The 19,330-nt window shown below is 40.8% G+C and overlaps 1 protein-coding gene across 2 annotated transcripts in view; it reads right to left on the bottom strand.

The window, feature by feature from the left end:
- scube3 (signal peptide, CUB domain, EGF-like 3) overlaps window positions 1-19,330 on the bottom strand; it is a 75,564-nt gene that overhangs the window by 37,096 nt on the left and 19,138 nt on the right. For both annotated transcript variants that reach the window (XM_030733703.1, XM_030733704.1), the window contains exons 3-4: window positions 14,789-14,914; window positions 5,948-6,082 (exon numbers count right to left, since the gene is read on the bottom strand). In XM_030733703.1, coding sequence (XP_030589563.1) covers window positions 5,948-6,082; window positions 14,789-14,914 — 261 coding nt within the window. The remainder of the gene's footprint in view (window positions 1-5,947; window positions 6,083-14,788; window positions 14,915-19,330) is intronic.

The following is a 19,330-nucleotide window of genomic DNA, read 5'->3' as shown; positions in this document are numbered from 1 at the left end:
GGTCAGTCTAAATGGATAGCTGTGTGGAGAGACTGACTGGCACTCAAATCACTTTCTAAGCCAGTGGCTTGCTGGCTTAGACATTACAGGTAATTCTATAGCCTGTAAGCTACAAATGAACAAGCTATTTCTGCAGCCCTCTTACAACCCAGACCAGCTCTTTAATAAATTAGTCAGCTTTAGATAAAACCTGTGTATAAAGAAAATAATAAACTCTTGACAGCAGGATATAAGCTTTACCACAACATGAGAATTTAGTCCAAAAAAAAAAAAAAATCCAACTAAAATACCAACTTCTATGATCTTCAAACAAAAGATTCAAAAAGGCCACAAGTTCTTCACCACAGCACTGCAAGCTCTCTTAAACCTGAAAACCATGTAGTGGGGGAGACTGAAACAATGGAGATGAAGTAGTGGAAAGCACGCCAAGGGTTTATAGTCTGCTCTGAGTGCCCCAGGGCAGTGAAAAGAGGGCTCATGGTCCTTGCTGGGCTGCTGTCATACATATCAGAGGGGAGACGGTCCCCTCTTTGGGGAGAACATTAAGCAACAAGCTTGTGTTGGGTGGATACAAACTGAAAAGAAGGGGCCTAGCGATGGAGCCACCACACTATTAAAGCAACATTCCTTCCTCTTAGATAATGGGCCCTTAAAAGTTTTAATAGGAGGATAAAAATGTCAGCGCATGGAAAGGAGAATGGGAAAAGAATCGGACTGGGCTGGGCTGAGCCGCAACGCAGATGGTCAGACAGAGCAACGGGGCAGAGAGGCGGTCAATGAAGTAACTCTTCCCCACTGACTCGAAAAGCACAGAGTCCAACCAAGTGCTACTGTTTGGGTTTCTGATTTTCTGCAGCTCCCAAAGGCCTTGTTGAGGCTTCTCATTTCACTCCCTTTTTTTTTTTTTTCCAGAGGAGCCACTAAAGGCATAAACAACCAGAAAATGGAAAAAGATAGCAGACATCTGGAATGATATATGTCACTGCTAAGAGTGGTTGCTGCACATCTTAGCATATTCTCCTCCTAGAATAATACAAAGCATGAAGCAACCATATGAGGAAAAAAGGACATAACCTAAAACGGTTACATTTACAGACTTTAGAAGACAAAAATAGATAAGAACATGCTAAATATGCTTGAGAATCTCTTAGATTTCTTCTGTATAGTCTGTAGTAGCAGTGGCATAGAAAATATATTGTGGAAACTGTATGTCCGTGTATGCATGTGAGCATGCATTAAGGTATGTGGATGCATTGACACACAGGTGTATTTGCATAATGTATGCATGTGGCACATGCATTTGTGAGTGTTGGCCCATCTGTGTCACAGACAGTTGTGCAGCACCTGCTGTGGATGTGCCACTCTCCCCTTCACTCCTCCCACATTCTATCAAGGTCACCTCACTCTGTAGTCCCAAAGGAGCCAAGCACCCTCCCAACAGAACACACAACACAGCAGAGCACATCCAGGCTACTGGCTTTCTTTGATACAGAGATACAAAAGGCATGAGATACAGTATGCTATTACAAAGCCCCATTCTCTCCAAAATCAAAGCAAGAGGCAGCTGAAGAAGGCATCTGTCTCTGCAGTGCCTAGTCTGGCCCTTTGGTTAAAGCCATGATAGCCAAATGTTAGTGGAAAAAACCCACTGGCACTCTGGCAGTCCGCAGCAGCAAGTTGGGCTGGCCAGCTTTAGAGATGGCCTTCAGCAAACCCACAAGCAAAAGGGATGCCCGTCTCAAATGAGGTTCAGAGAATTTGGTGGCAAGGCAGCCAACATTTGCTGAAGCTCAAGCCACTGATGTATATTTGTTAAAGGGTGGGGATGGGAGGGAGGAAGGGCATGGGTCCTGTGAAAGTCTGGACAAATAGCTAAGATGTGGGGAGATAATACAAGAAATAGACAGAGGGGGAGAAAGGAAAGAAGAAGACAAAAGGGACCAAAAAAAGGTCCTGTATGTCTTTATCTATGCAGCTAAAAGTCTCTGCTCCACTTCCCTAGAATAGGAAAAGAGCCTGGTTATACGGTTGGGCTGCAAAGCAATGGAGCAGCGACTTCTGCACTTGTAAAAACAGTTCTGTGGCCAATGCACAGACAGGCAGGCAGACCCACTGAGATCCAAGAGAGGAATCATGAAAGAACCATGTCGGCTTCTGCACAATGGGGCAACCACTGGTACATAAACATATATTAAAAAACATACAAACTCTCCTTTCACAAATACAAATAGATATTTAAGATATTTAAGATTTCTCTGTGCAATCTTAAATAAGAAACACTGCATAACAGGAACAATGAAAACTGGCCCTTTATCAGTGCATTGCTGAAATTAAAATGTGAAACAGTCTGATAAAAGGATATTACAGTTTAAGAACATGGATTATTTTATCCATTTATGTAAACAGAAAAGCAATAAAACAGGGTTCAAGGACTCTGTGCCTCATTTCAAATTGGAGGAAAACTGTGGTGCAAAACTAACTGACAATAAGATAGGAATATTATGAATTTGATCAAATTTATTGGAAAACTCTTTATTGTGTTGCTGTTTTGACCAGCACAGGAAATGCTCCTGAGGTCAACATACCACGCTCTACTTCTAAATGTCAAACGAGGACATGTCTGGATATGCCTCTGTCAGGTTTGGAAATTATTGAGTTGTGTCCCTGTGCACGCAAGTGTGTGTGTGTGCAATTATGCTCATTGTGTTTCTATTTGAATTTGAGAAAGAAAGAGTGAGAGAGAGAGATTAGCAGCGCAAGGGGCAGCAGCCCCTCTGGGAGGCTAATGAAAGTTGTAAACACAGGAAGATGTTTTCACTGGCAAAGTAAATATTTCCTGGAAAGAAAAGGTCTACTGTAGAGAAGAAGAAATAAAAATATGCATCATCAATCAGGTGACTGAGAAACAATTTTGGAAGAAAATGTGCAGTTATTCTTTCTAATATGGTAAGAAAATGCCACTTTGATAACCATGTTTGAACATGAAATGCAAAGTAATGTGTAAACATGACCCATATATATATATTTAACATCTATCACTTTTCCATTACAAGACACTTTTTGGATGATACATTTTCTTCTTGAGTGCAAACTCTGCTTGGAGGTAATGTATGTTCATCTGTTTCTGATTGAGCACTTTGAAGACTTAAGTGCAACAGCCTATTACAGGCTCCCTCAGCAGTGAAAGGTGACAGTAAAGCCTTGGGGCTCATGTAATCAAATTTTTCAGCGCAATGAGCTTTAGACACTCTGGAACATAATCATCAGACTGCTGAGAACTTTCAAACTCCTTGTTGCCATTCTGCAGCTTTCCTTACAAAGCCGGCCACATTTACATCATCATATTGATTGGCAGTGACAAGACGTTGGATTCAGAAGATTCATTTTCTTTTTAAAACTTGCATCGCTGTGCTTACTTGTGTCGGGTCAACTTGCTTCCTCAGCTGCACTGTCTCTCATTCATTTCACAGCAGTGAATGAGTCAACTTTCAAATCATGTGTATTTTATGTATTCAGAACTAAAGATAAATGTACTGAATACACAAGGTACTATATATGACTTGCATAAGCAACCATCAGTGCACACTTAAGGTAATTGCCATACCGGATATTCAGAAATGAACAAGACTGAAATTATGGATGTGCGGGTTGACTGAGACTGAAATTCCTGAATTCCAATGTGCTGGATCCCATCTCACGCACATATGTCCCTGTCATCCTCCTATATAAAAGAGATAATAAATCAAACACAGAGCAGCGGAGCCCTCTTGACCTAAATGGCATTCCTATCAACCACTAAGCACCTTGGCTGGCCTTTGAAAAGCTTTATTTCTTGACTGGAAGAAATGTTTGGGGAGAATAAATGAACTGTTACAGCTAGACGATGGAGCCTTCACTTGGTCATAGTTATTCCTGCTGAGGGGGCAGGGGCAGGTCTAATAAGAGACAGGCCAGCAGCAGCCTTGTCATTAGCTGAGAGGCTGGCAAACCCCTGCTGCCTAATTGGCACAGGCTCACTGCTAACAAGGGCTCGCTACCAGCAGGGGAAACAGACCGATAGTGAAAGGCACTGCAGTGACCAGCTCTCTGCTGTCCTTGGAAAAACCAGTAGAAGTTACCTAGGGAACACCTGACCCATTAATGGAAGAAATGGAAAGCTGATGTCTTTTTAATGAGAACAATAAAGCTCATGAGCAAACTGCACCCCAGGCTTTGCTCTTTAAGAGAAGGGCTGGCTGAATGGATGGAGGGCTGCATTTAAACTGGCTTGGCTGGGTGATTAAATCAGCTTTCATTTTCTCAATGATTTTTTTTTTTCTGAGCCACTTGTGTGTAATTTTTCTGTAACCAAACAGGGTGATATTTGCTGAAATTCTGCAGGGTTCTTGTCCTAAAACAAGGCAAACTCACTTCCTCACCAATTTCATTTTCCACATACTGTTGTAATAAGAGCAGTAATAATAAGCAGATGAGTAGTTGTTCTGTCTCTTTGTCTTCCACAAATAACAAAACAATGGCCAGGCGTCTATCTGATCAGTATAGGAAGTCTGTAGATTTATGGCAGCTTTAATCTCTTGATCCAAATGAGTCTTAGCTGTAAGTAATAAAGATGATATTAATATCAAAATGGGAGCTCAACAGGAACTAGGTGCATTTACAAAGAAAGAAAGAATAAACAAAACAGAAGGGGAGATAGACAGAAACGGACTGGCGCTCACACGTCTGCTTCTGCATCGATGTAGTAGTAGGCCTTTGAAACACATGATCTGTCTTTTCACTTCACTCAAAAAACACTAAGTTTATGAAATGTAAACATTGACAGTTCACTAAGCCAGACCGATCTCATAAACCAGACTTCCAAAATCCTCATTTCGCCATCCAGGGAAATTAGGAACAGCACAATCTAATGACTCCCAGCAAAAGCAGTCATCTTACAAGAGACAGAACAGGAACGAGGAGGTCACCGACCCTGCTGGACATGCTGTCTGCGCCTTCAGAATGAAAGGTGCCGTTGCAAACCCCAGGAAGCGAGAGAAAAGATCTAACACAGACCTAGCCCAATTTGGCAGAGCTAAAGAATCTGCAAACAGCTGGATAAATAGCCCTGAAATATAGGTATGTGTTTCATGTAACTGGCTGAACTTTGCATCAGAAGTTACTTTGCAGGGGCAGGGTGGTCAACAAAGAATAGATTTGAGAACCTATATTTTTTACCCAGGAAGTCAAAAAGTGGTGCTTCTTTTGACTTGTTTGGTCAGTAAAACCTTAACTTAGTTAAACCAGTTGTTGGGCTGTCAGCTAAACCAGTGTGTGAACATTCCCCATGTTAATCTGTGCATAGGCAGTAAAGTGTGGAGGTCAAAGAAAAATACACTGCTCTGAGTTTTGCTATAACTGCAAAGAGAGGCTTACTTTGTTTAATACAGCGCAATCTTGTTGTAAATGTATGTATGTCCACAGTGCCCCTGAGTTTGGTAACTAAGCCTCAGAGGAGGTTGGCTCATCTTCTTCAGTTTCCAACCCACAGGAACGCTCTATAAACAAGAGGTGTGTCAGCCCCAGGCTACACCTTTAATTGTTTTCTCTGCTCACAGTCCCCCGTAAGCCACTCTCATACCACAGATATCTTAAAAAGCTGCCAGGCACTAGATTGGTTCAATTTGAAAGGGTGGGTAAAAAGCAAAAAGAGATTTATCCCTTCTTCTTTTAACCCCGTCAGACTTTGACTTACCTTTTTTTCCCCCCACTTAGGCCTGTCAGGGCCAATTCCTTTCTCATGAAAAACACCTCAACCTCACACTTAAAATTAGGGGCCACCACATATGGTAACATCCAACCTATATGCATGCTTCACTACTGAACAATATGTTTATTGTTATTTTCCCCCAAATCCTCAAATCGTGTGTGTGTGTGTGTGTGTGTGTGTGTATGTGTGTGTGAGAGAGACCTTTTGGCCTTTGGATACAGGTATGCTGGTTGTCACTCAGGAGGAAGCCCTCTCTGCAGCGGCACTCATAGCTGCCCATCATGTTGACGCAAATCTGTTGACAGCCACCGTTGCCTTCTGAGCACTCATCCACATCTGCCAGGAGACACAAAACAAAATTAACAAAGGCGCTTCAAGACAGACCAAATATTACACAGATTAACATTTGTCTCAAGTCATCTGGGATCAAATTATTATCCATTTAACAGGCAGAGTCAGACATGGATGATAGGTATGTGAACAACAATTATACATTTAAGAGTATAACTCAGCAAAATTAAAGGTTTATGAAGAAACAGGACTGTACTTTTAACAGTATTTTTCACTCACAGCTATGCTTCTTGTCTGTCCCACTTTCCCATTTATCTCCAGGGGTTGAAGTAATAATGTAGCCCTGAAACTTGCTGTGGCTTATCACAATATTCATTCAGCGGAAAAATGATTTTTCAATCACAAATATAGCTTTACTAATTATTCAACGAGGGTCTCTTGCCACACTCGAGGCTCTCTCCACAGCAGTGCTTTCAGCAAATGCTAACAATGACAATGCAAACATGCTGATGTTTAACATTTTAAGATCCACCATGTTACCAGTCTTTGTTTACTGTGTTAGGATATAAACATTTGCAGGTATTTGCAAAGTATTAGAGAAATCTTAGACAAATTTTCATCTGATGAGGGCAATGCAATGAAGGACAGGTCCCCAAAGCTGCTAAAACTGATTCTGTGGAGGACACAAATCTAGCACCAAATTGCATTTGCCTCAAAATCACAGAAAAAGTTAGGCAATACATGAAGATACATGAACACCTGTAGCAATTTTAATGAAGGAAGCATCAGGTTATTTTTATGAACAAGAACTTCACCCGACTGACAAAATAAGGGATACCATCTTAAACATCTTTCCAGAATGTTTATGGCAATTAAATATTTCAGTGGTGGGGAAAGGTGGACAATCAACTCTCTAAAACAGGATCTCTAGACATGCAGCTCTAGCAAAAAAAACAAAGCAGTTACAGTGTAACAGTTCATCTAAAATTGAACCGAGTATCTAAATGAAATTACTAGTTTCTAATAATTAGTTTATTTATTTTTATTTTTCAAACATCTCGGTCCTCCCATTCAGCAGATAAAACAACCTCAGGTTACGGTTTGAGTGCAAATGTCACACAAGAGTTTGTCTTCAGCTGGCTGAGGAGTTAGAATCTGTCATAATGGTTATCTGGCATGGCAGCACATCAGAGTTGCACTGAAAACTTCCAACTGTGCAGCACTAAGCCATAAAAATGCACATGCAGCACAATCCCCTGGCAACTGGGAAACCTGATCCATCTGGGCCAGAGTACCTGCTGATGACGAGTGTCTGTCAGCCCCGTGACAGGAGGAATGCAGAGAAAGGGAGGAATGAGGTGGGGGGGAGGACAGTGAGGAAAAGAAGAGATGGAAAGAGTAGCGAGGATTTTTTTTTTTTTTTCCCTGCTTTGGGGGAGGTGAGGAGGACCTTCACCTCAAGGGCATATAAATGCAAAGCATTTTACAAAGGTGTTGCCCGAGGCGCTGCTCTGCCACGAAAAGCAAGAGAAACTGACCACAAAAAAAAAAAACAAAAAAAAAAGTTGCTGACTTCACTTTCACTGGCAATAAACTGTATTCTTCCAGCTGTTCTTTCTGAATGACATGCAACTCCCATCCAGCTCATTGTTCTTCTTGACAAAAGAAACAGAACAGTGACATAAATGAAAGGAAGGATCTTCCATAATGTCATTTTTTGCCGATTATTTTGTCTTTTGTGGGTTAAGCAGAGCTTAACTCACCAGGTTGCCCTGTGTGTGACTGAGGTGCAGTTGTGATGATGACACTCCGTATTCTTCCTTTTCCTCAGAGATTTGGGCTCCTGGTCCTTTCCTACTGACCATGCTGGAACCTTATCCATCCCTCTGCTCAATCCATTAAGAATCTGCTGTATACACAAAGCTTTTTTTTTTTTTTTTTTTAATAAACCATCATGCGAAACTAATTTACTGTCTATTTGTCCAGTCTGAGAAGGCCTCTGGATTAAGTTTCCTTTCTGGGGAATTCTCAGTATGGGAAGAGCTAGAAATTAAACTTAACTCTTCTTCTTTCTTCTATTTCTACTCACAGAAGCTCATAGACTTGGATTCACTGGTGTATAAAAACACAAAGTGGCACCTGACTAGATGGAAAGTTCTGGGGTTTATAAGTAGGTCAGTGGCAGGTAGCAGTTATGAACCTCGTCAGCGTGCCAAGTCTGCTGTCCTGTCTACACATTCCATGAGCAAAAATGTCTCTTTCCACTTAAAAAGGAAAAAAAAAAAGTATCATGTCAGTTGAGGTTGATGGTAAAAACATCACTCTGCAACCAGGTGAAGCTTTGCCATCTGAAAAATAAACTTTACAGCAAAGTTCACATTTAGACTTAAACTTGGTGTAAAAGAAGGAGAATTTATTAAAAGATTGGTTAGCCTTTCATTCAACTGTGTGGCTGCTTGGTGTTGACCTCACAGTCTCATCTCTCCATCATGAAAGTAGCAGCAACAGAGAGAAGACCTTTGAGTTGACGAAAGCAGCCAGCAACCTACAGCTGTGCCTTTGCAGATAAAATGTTAGCAGGTACCAAAAAAAAAAAAAAAAAAAAAAACTTTCACAACTCACAGAGAAATCCAGCCAAACACATGCAAAAGTCTCTGTTTCCTTCCCCTTCGCTCTTCCTTAACACACACACACACGCACGCACGCACGCACGCACGCACGCACGCACGCACGCACCCCCCAAAAATTCACACATAGAAAGGGTACATTAATACAACTGTTCTCGATGCATGCACAAAATGCCCATGAGATATGCAACCAGTCTCTGAGGCCTGGGGGAATTCTCTTTCCATACCATCAGCGCATCAATGAAGGTTTCATTTCCTGATTCCTTCATCCTTCCAAATGAGGCGTCGTCTGTCAGTAGATCTCTCCTGTTTAAATAGCTCCCATAATTGCCTGTGTTGTGTGCTGGGCAAGGCTGGCGTCCAAAGCAAATATTTCCAAGCGGAAAGGGGTTCTGGCATGGCCAGGCGAAGTGCTCATGTTATTTGGACTTAAAATATTTTTTTAAAAATTCTCTAGAGAGGACAGAAAAAAAAAAAATGTCTTAATCAAGTTAAAAGGGCTGCCTCCCTTCTGAAAAATGAGAGATGTCTCCACTCCATCCCTCCTTCTCTTTAGGAGACAAAGGAGAAAGGAGGGCTCAAACAGAGAGAGATTAAGAGATTGGTTGTGTTTGCGGAGGCCGTGTCCGTTGGTTTCTCAGATAACTCCAACTGTATATATAATATTTGGCTTTGCACAGAGCTTTAAAGCCATGTAAACATGTTGATTGCTTTGCAGAAACTCCTGAACCCCTTTTTTGGAGAAATACCCCATTTCTTCATTCTCTCTTTTATAAAAGTTCAGTGTCTGTTGGGACATTATTGCTAACATGGACTCTTTTGCAGGGGAGAGTGTGAAAAACTGCTGCCCATGTATTTATCCCACTCTTTGGCTTCTGTCTGAATCAGACAGAACTGGCTCTGAAGTCTAGACAGATCAGAGACAAGGAGATGAATGGAGAGACACTGGCCTCATTGCACATTTCATTCTCAGGAGTTGAAGTGGCATGCACTCTTTAATAAGGCAGCAAAACAGAGCCATGTGCAGCGATGGGCAGCAACAGCTGGTGAACTGCAGGAGCAGACCATGCTCACTCAAGCCAGCTTGGCTTGAGTGAGCATCAGTGGGGAAGGGGTGGCACATGCACAGCCAGCTTCAATTAAAACAAGATCCCTTCTCATTTCAAACAGGATTACAGGATATCCTCTTTCTCTCTGTTGCTTCTGGACTTCAGTGGCACAGTGCATTTATAAACCCACTTGACTGAACAGTGACCGTGATGCCAGTATTGAATACAGTCTGAGAGGACAAACTGAGGGCACAGATGCTGAAACTGCCTTTGTATTAAAACACATTCAGCAGTACCCAAACACCTGTCAGCTGAGTTTTTCTAAACTGATATAATGCAGGAAGTCCTGATCTTTCATCTGCAGAGCACACAGTCTCTTAAATCACTAGAAGTGTGTTTGACCATTGCAGGGTGGAAGCCTTAAACGCTTATAGCGCTGAACAATTTATTAGTTCCAGCTCTTCCTGCCTTCCTGACCCACTGTTTCAATACAGCTAACTGATTCACATCTGCTAAGCAAACATAAATTAAATCTGTTTACTATAGCATTTCATTCTTAAATCAGCAGCAAGGCTTGATTTTTATGCCATTACATAAACAAAGCTAATAAAGCAATGATTTAATTCAGACCACTTCATCTGTCTCCCAGGTAACCATTTTTGTAAATAAAGCACAGACTTATATTTCACATCCAATCGCCCACCGAGCTCTTTCCTAAATGAAAAACTATGAGCTAAGATCATGCTTAACAGCATTCGTCTGCTGCTCCAAAACAAGTCTGGAAGTATTTTAAAAAGAAAACCCCAAGGATAAATGTTTGGGTGGACACGGATATGCCAAAAAGACAAGAGGCCCTGCCATGATGTCTGATGGCTCCCAGTCTGCTGCATGCTTATATCCCTAAGACCAATCTCAGGCTTGAGTTTCTCCCCAGAGCCCCGCCAGTGGGCTCAGCTGGAATTGTTCATTTCATGGTGGATGGGACTGAACAATCCTGAGAGTGGAGAGAGAGAGGGAGATAGCTAATTCACCAATCTCAAATCTATCCTTTAGCTCATCACTCCAGCTCCTCTGAGCTATGGAGAGACTCTCTCATCCCAACCCTTATCTCTCCGTGTCACAACAAAAGCAAAGTGACTTCTCGCTGGAGAGAAAGCTGGGTATTTGCATCTGCAGCAAGAAATCAGGAAGGATTAGCACTAAGCACAAGAAGCATCAGTACTGTCCTGAATACCCTCTGGGTATCATGACTGAGGCATTAAACAGATAATCATTGCTGGGATTCATGACTACACATTTAGGAGTTAAAAGTGGTAGTAAAAGGCACCCCACCCAAGCTAGAGTCAAGTATTTTATGCCAGTGTCAGAGGTTTGTTGGTTACCCTCACTGCACTGGAAGACTAGGCAAGGCACTTAAGGAAGGAATGCATTTAGAAAGCTGCAATGCAAATCTGTTTGATGACCCCCCACCCCCCACCCCCACCCCATTAGAACCTGGTCAATAATACATCAGTCTGAAAACCGTTTGATTGGCTTTCCTTGCAATATGATCCCAAAGGACTACAAGGATAGGGATATGGTTCAGCCAGGGGATGACTCAGACACTTTTGTTCCCATCAATGTAAGTAGCAAAAAACAATGTCGCTACACAATTACAGCCTTTAGCAAAACACTAAACAGTGTTAAATGACGTGACCTTTTCTCAGTTGCTACTTCAAAGGGGTCCTTCAAAAGCTCTTTTCAAGGCTGTAATGACATTGCTTTTGTGTTATAGTTCAAGCTATGTCTTTGGGGAAGGTTAAAGTAAAAGGGCATTGATTTCCCTATAGATTGCACAGGGAATTGAGCTCTGCCAAATCAATACAAATCAAATCAGTGTTGGTCAATAAAAATCAAAGGAACATGGCATGCTAAGCTGTGTGTGCAGAGTATGTGGAGCTGAGAGAGGAAAAAAAAAAAATCAATTCTACAGAAACAAAGAGGAACATGTTCTGACTGCTAGAACAGGATGACAAATATAAGCAAACAATACAATGACACTTATCCTTTGCAGTTTGATGGTGCTCTGTCAAATATCTGTAATGCCTATTTCAAGCTTGCCTTTGTTTCTCTGACTGAGTCACACTCAGGATGTGACTGTGGCATGTCTACTCTTCGGAGCAATAGAAATATCTTTATTTGTGTCTATTAGCTCCAGAGAGAAGTGAAATGTTATCATTTGTGGTTTTAAGGAAAGGGAGTATTTGTACAGATACTCGTGGCACTACACTACTTGAGCATTTAATGAACTAGCAAAGATAAGAGTGCATTTTGGTTTCTGTAGGACCTTAACCAAAACACAGGTCATAAATGTGGGGATGCTGGTGCTACAGTGGGGGAACTAATAGCGGTCCTGCATCTGGTTTTCATTGTAAAGAGGATGTGTGTTTTGGATTAAATTGACACTGATTCCTCTGTTTTTCCTCAAACTCAAGAAATCCTTTACAGCCTTGCCATGAAAGAGGTGTGGTGATTAAATAGCACCCCTCCCTCACCTCTTTGAGATAATAGCCATGACAGTTATAAAAGATGTAATCAAGTTCTTATATGCTTCACTTCTTCTCTCTGTGATTTTTGAGAAGGTACAATAGCTCCCTCTGAGGTAAATTATACAGTGAGTGGCAGCTCACTCAGGACAGACAGGAGCAGTACGTTGTGATATCGCATCGCTTCCACCTTGCTGACTTTCTGACATCTTTGTGGGGTTAGGGCAGACAAGGGAGACCTCAGAAACCAGAGCGTCCCCAATGAGGCACACAAGGCAGTGTTCTGCTTCATGCTCTGCTGCCTTCTGCCACCGCCCAATGTCATTATGCTGCCAACACATCCAATTACAAGGAGCTGTGTGGCACGTGCACCAGAGAGCAAACAAAGAAGACGCTGACAGGGATGAGTGTGCGCTGGCCTAACTGGTGTCCCCGAGGTGACACACACACACACACCGTTGCCTACTGACTGCAGAGGAACCTTAGAGGCCTGAAAGAGCCTTTGGGAGTTTAAAGTGCACTGTAACCATGGGGGTTACAGTGCACCAAATCAAATCACTGGAGCTTTGTGGAAGAATCATAAGGTAAATACAAAGGGAGCACCTTAAAGATCTCAGACTCTAAACTCACTGAACTTTTGAGGATCAGGTGAGTGTCTCCTCCTCTGTAGCCTGGGGCACATCTGGTCTATAAGGGTTCTGAGGGTCTGACCTCGTCTGGGAACCAGCTGCTTAGGCTCTCCATTCCAGGGCCAGTGGGGACTAATCTTTTCTCTGGGGCCAAAAAGGAGCTTAAACCTGGAAGAGGAAGCTGGGGCCTTAAGATGAAACCTCCGCTATACCTCTTCCTCTCCTCTCTCTGTTTGTGCTGAGGATTATTCCCTTAGCAGAGCAGAGCAGGGGTATTAGAATGAATTAAATTCTCCAGAAAAAGAAGTCTTTAGAGTACGTTAAGGTCTCAAGACAAGAGCTGAGATTTGCAGTTGACAGCTGCATATATAAAATTCAGTCTGTCTTTAAACCCTCTTCACTATGCTGAGATTAAAAAATATATATATTTATTCATTTAAAAATTATTAGGTCATTCACAGGAATGTAAGAGAATTGCAGATACAAAACTCAAGCGCTTCAAAAAAGTCTCTGCCCCTTTGCAAAGGGGTCACTTATGAGAAAAAAATGAAACATGGCAGCAGAATAAAAAGAAAAAACTTGAAAGCTCTCACTGTGTTTAATCGTGTGTGTTTCACTATGACAAATTATATCAAAGGGATCGATGGATGCAACTCTGTTTGATGCACCAGCAGCAGCCACACAAACAATGTATCACAATTACACACCTGCACGCAAGGCACAGCAAATGATCCACGCACAACTGAACGCCATTGCTAAATGGTTTGGAAAATAACCCGGCTTTACATTGTAAATACAAGCGCATGGGTGATAAAGAGACAGAGCGAGAGAAAGAAGAGAAGAGAAAGACAGAAACACAGTAAGACTGAAGGAAAGAGTCAGAAGGGCACCATCAAGTCAGAACAGGTTAATTATCAATCTAAAGATGGGAGTGTTTTCCATTCCAGTGTAGCTTAATCCCAGCATTACATGCAGTTCATCAAGTAAATGTGGGACTGATGTGAGCGTGATGCCGTGTGTGCCCGCATGTAGAGGCTTCTTTTCGCAGCAAATCGTTAAGTGCTGATAAGTTTTTCTGTCATCACTTCACCTGAATGTGAAATCAGCTGTAGCAAGTCACATCTAATTTTACTCCACAACAAACTCACAGCAGCTCCCAGGACTAGCTAGCTTACAGCATCAAGTGAAATGCATCATGCTGAGGCTGTAACCAAGGTGGAGATGATTTCTTAGGAGCAGCGAGGTCTCACTTTGGGGTTTCAAAACAAAAGGAGTAAAAGGATGAGTGGATGGGGTAAAAGGAGAAAGACAAAAAAAAGCAGGGGAATGGAGGTGGGTGTATGATGTCTATGTTTAGCAGCTCCAGCAGCAAGAAGAAAACAATATTTTCCTTTATTTCATAACCTTTTAAGTGCAATATCTGCTCAGTAAGGCCAATATGAATGGCACTTTGCTGAAATATCAAACCATGGGAAAACACATCGATTGACAGCTCACTGACAGATCAAACTCTTCATAAAATTTCCCCTTTTCATCAGAGATATTATAAATTAGGCCTCCACTTTCCTTTTGTGAAAGCACATGTAGAACTACCTGCTGTGTGAAGAAGGAAATGACAAATATCTGAAGCAGCTGTCTAATAAGAACCCAGACAGAGATATATTACTATCCATACATCAGACATTCAGAGTGACGGATGTATGCAGCTACATGGGTTAAGTCAGGGTTAGTTTGAAATTTAGTTAATTATATACAAGTTTTTCTGACAAAAGCCCCTTGCATAACAGTGTTTAACCACATATTTTTGTGACATGTAGGACAAAAAACATAACATAACATAACACACACACACACACACACACACACACACACACACACACACACACACAGGCGCGTGAAATACTTACACATATACACTCACCTAGACAATTGTGCCCATCATGTGCCAAGCGGAAGCCATCATAGCAAGTGCACCTGTAATTTCCTGGGATGTTGATGCACTCGTGGACACAGCCACCGTTGTATTCAGTTGCACACTCATCAACATCTGCAGAAAAAAAGACAACATGGACATGAGCACATGAAACAGATGATATTCAAAGTATGAGTACCATTAAAGAAATAGTTCAACACTTCAAAACTCTAAAAAAAATGTCTTCTTTGGCTGAGAGTTAGAGTAGAAGAGTAACATCATTTCTTTATTTGTGCATTCACTATGAACCTACAGCCAGGGAGTGGTTAGCTCAGCATACAGCCTGGAAAATTGGAAACTTTTGGTCATGGTGGGTCCAAAAGTAATAAAATCTAGACCACTCTTCTAAACCATTCTAAAATGTCAAAAGGATGCAATGTGGTTTACAGGGAATAATGTCCACAGCTACTGCTGGAGCAAGGACTTCCTGGTAGAAACCTCATCTGTGATGATAAAGCTAAAGTTCAGCTGAAAACGGTCCAGTCAAGTATGACTCTGGGTAAATTCATCATTTGTATTTTTTTTTTTTAAATGATTATTATTGACACAGATTAAACAAAATTTATTCCAAAAACAATGAATTATTCCATAAATACACACACACACACACACACACACACACACACACACACACACACACACACACACACACACACACACACACACACACACAAAATTAAGCAATCTGGTTAAGTTTTAGAGACCGTAAATCATCTGTTTTGTTCCACCTCTGCTTTCATAAGCGCACTTATGAGCTAAACATGGAAGAGACAGTCAGCTGTGGTAATTGGATGATTCACCTGCTACTGACATAACTTGGATATATGCCACCGTGTGATAATATTTTTCCTCTTATTAAAACCCAGCAACCTAAGCTTTTATGACAAATATAGTATCCTAAAATTCACCAGTTTCCACTTGCCAAGACATTGATTCTTACTCTTGGAATGTTATTTCTGGCACACTGTGAAAAGTATCAAAAACATCAGTGCAGAACACTAAAAACCTTTTTACCATGACCGAAGTATAAAGTCAGTAGCAAAATATGTGGCTATTTATACAAAGCATACCTAGCCAAGACACTTAAAAATGAAATTATAAAATTGAATTAGTTTGTGCACATGTATGTTACCAGGAAGAAGTCAGCCCAGACACTGACTTTAGTGACCTGTTGGTAGTCAGTACTAAATAAAATGAAATATTGACCTTTTGACTGATAAATCAACCTAACCCTAAGTAGCTAAAACTGAAGAAAAGCGACACATAAATGAGAGAGCAGAGGCATAAAGATTAAGAGACTGCAGACTGGTATGACAGCTTAAGTGGAGTTGTCTTTTATGGTTATGATGATGGCTGAGAGGCCCATACTGAGGAGACCCAGACAAGGTGGATGAGAACAGAGAGTACTTTCATTTCGCACTTACTGGCCCATTTAGGGCCAATGATTCTGGCTGTTCAGCTCCTGCTTCAGACGGCCTCTCTCAGGGCTTAATTGGACATGACAGGAGAGGGATGGGACTAAAACAAAGAGACTCTCCTGCTCTCCACTTATTCACTTTCCTCATATCTCTGTCATTCTCCAATCGCATCGCACAATCACCCATCACTTTTTCACTCTGCTCTGAGATAGAAACACCCACCACATGTTAATACAACACTGATTCTCCTCCGCTAACTTGTTTTTATTCAGTGCTCGTCATATCTCGCAATGTCAGCTCCAAAGTTTTGTCCATTCATATCTAAAGGACCTGAAAGTATACACAGCGCTGAGTGAGCCTTTATTACCTCGCCCACTGATAGGTGGAGGGAGGTTATGTTTTCACCACTGTTTGTTTGTCTGTCTGTTAGCAATATAACTCAAAGTTTGTGGACAGAATTGGAAAGATTCCTTAGGGGCAAAAGAACATTTCATTTCCTTTTTAAGATCAAAGGTCAAGGGTCACAATCAGCAAAAGTTTTCAAAAAAAAAAAAAAAATTGCTATATCAAGGGAGGCAAAATTTTAAAAGTAATCTCTCAGTGAATTTTTCAACTATTGCGATGAAATTTGATGCTCAGGTACAGTACCAGTGAAACATTTGGACACACTTGCCCATTCATATGAATGAGTACGTGTGTCCAAACTTTTAACTGGTACCGAATAAACAACTACTGTTGATAAATCAAAGTGTGCTACAAATGCTGCACAAAAATCACAGACTTATATACAATTCATATCTTGGCAAATATTTGTTGTTGTTTTTTTAGGGGATGTTATTAAGGTACATAAACTGAATAAAATTGATCCAGACTATAAATGCCACTATCTGTTCATATGGATCTCATTTTTTTAAATATAAATACAAATTCATATTTTACAGTTTTTGACAGCCAATAAAATCAATTTCTGGTCCTTGTGTGGCATGAGATATTGACCCCCAAAACAACCATCTTCAGTGACAAGAAGAAAAAGGAGTTCTGCAACAGATGGTATGATTCCCACATAGCCCTTATCTCAGTATCATGGAGTCAGTCTGGGATTACACAAAGAGACAGAAGAGAGACTCAGACAGTCTAAAGCCACAGAAGAACTGTGGCAGGTTCTCCACAAGGCTCAGAAAAAAAAAAGTCCTTGTAATGAGAGCAGCTTAATGGTCTCAGACTCTAAACTAGAGGAGTTTCCAGCTGTGCTGTTTTAAAGCAAAAACTGGTTGCAGAAAATATTGATCGGATTTATTTATTATTATTATTTTGTATTTATTGCATGGTATTGGACATGCAATTTTTGGTTAAATAAATCAAGATTTTTCCATTAATAGGGAGGCCAGGACTGATATTCATATCTACCACTGATGTCTACAGTAAAAGTAAAAAATGACAGCAAGAGCAAATCTATTGTTTGTAAAGAAGGTAAAGTGAAATGTAAACACCACCCAACGTCCAAAAAACACACCTACAACGCAAAGTGAAGTGAGCAACAGGCCGTACAACCACAGTATGACTAGAGGATGCTGATTGGGATTTAAATCAGGTCTGCAAGTCAACACTGAAAAGATATGAAATTTAGTTGTGATGCAGTTTCAAAAAGTCAAACTTTGAGATAGCTAGGTGTACTCGACCAATCAGAAAGTCCCAAAGTTCCCAAACATGAACAAGCTACCACTTTCCACCAGCAAGAACTTGGGAGGTAGAGCAAATTCCTCGATGGCTTGGAAAAAAAAACAAAAAAAACTAAAACCTGAGTTGGGGATAAGAGGTATCATCTTGGTTATCAACTTTCTTCATTAACCCAGGCATTCTGTCTCAGGCTCTGTACGTGTTCGTATAAAACAGATTTGTCTCTTCTAACACCCAAAATGGAGAGCCACCTACTCCAATCAGAGACATTATCAGAGGAACTGGTGATGGAGCTCTATAAAGAATATAAAAAATATATACCAGTAAAATGCAACACTAGTGCTGCCAATAAGATGAGAGTACTGCTGCAGAAGACTGTTAATCAGGTGATTTGATGATCACAAGCACACAGAGTGGCACAACAGGCTGAATATAGTTATATTAATTTATTTACTGCTCAGTGCTGCTGTTTATTTTTAATGTGACAGCTGGACATCAGAGCTCTGAAACTTTAAACTGCATCCACAAACATTAAAGTTTACTCAGTGTGTTCAGCTATGACACTCTCATTTAACCTAATAAAAGAGACACAGGAACTGTTTGTTCCCAGATCAAAGTGAGATTCATTTTATTGATTGAATGGATATTCTTGGTGATAAATAGCCCACAAATGTAAATGCTCAGTCTAGTCTGTGTTTTAGTAGCAGCAGTGTAAAAACAAACAACAAAAAAGACTTGGCAGCAGATTAGAAGATATTCGAAATAAAAGAATCAGTGGAAATGTGGTGCTTTGTGCTGATTTTAGACCAGAACTCTAAACATAACCTGGTCTGGAAAAATCTTTGCAGCAGCTACAGGTTATATTGTAGAAACGCCTTAAGATCATGCACTAAAAGCTAAATCTCAAGCCTGAATCATAGATTTTACAGACATGCAGGTTGTTAGACCGGCAGGATAACTTTCTCATTCTGTGAAAATCAAAAATCCTTCCCTTTTCTTGTCTTTATGGTTTCTGTTGCCCTTTTTAACACCAGTAGGTGCTAACTTGGTCCAGCATTGCACTCGAAAAAATTACTATTACATTCAAAAGGCAGCAAGAAAACACTGGAGAGGCAGCCACATACAGTGCTCTGTATTCCTGCTTTTGAATTTTGTTTTACAAGTACTATCAGCCTTGAGGAGCCATTGGTTAACCTGAAGTTCAATGGAAACCCAAGCTTGCACATATTTACAACAGATTCAATAAAAGTATACTTTTATGACCTACAGACAGAAAGCCATGAAAAGCACTTGGTCAAGTAAATTAAAGAATAATAATAATACTATGAGAAAAATGGCATTTTGAAATATGGTTTTGTAATAATAGTAATAAAAATTGTGGGATATAATGATCTGG

This window comes from Archocentrus centrarchus, chromosome 7 (assembly GCF_007364275.1).
Source record: "Archocentrus centrarchus isolate MPI-CPG fArcCen1 chromosome 7, fArcCen1, whole genome shotgun sequence".
In the NCBI taxonomy this organism is placed as follows: domain Eukaryota; kingdom Metazoa; phylum Chordata; class Actinopteri; order Cichliformes; family Cichlidae; genus Archocentrus; species Archocentrus centrarchus.
This window is presented reverse-complemented; position numbering and strand designations above follow the sequence as displayed.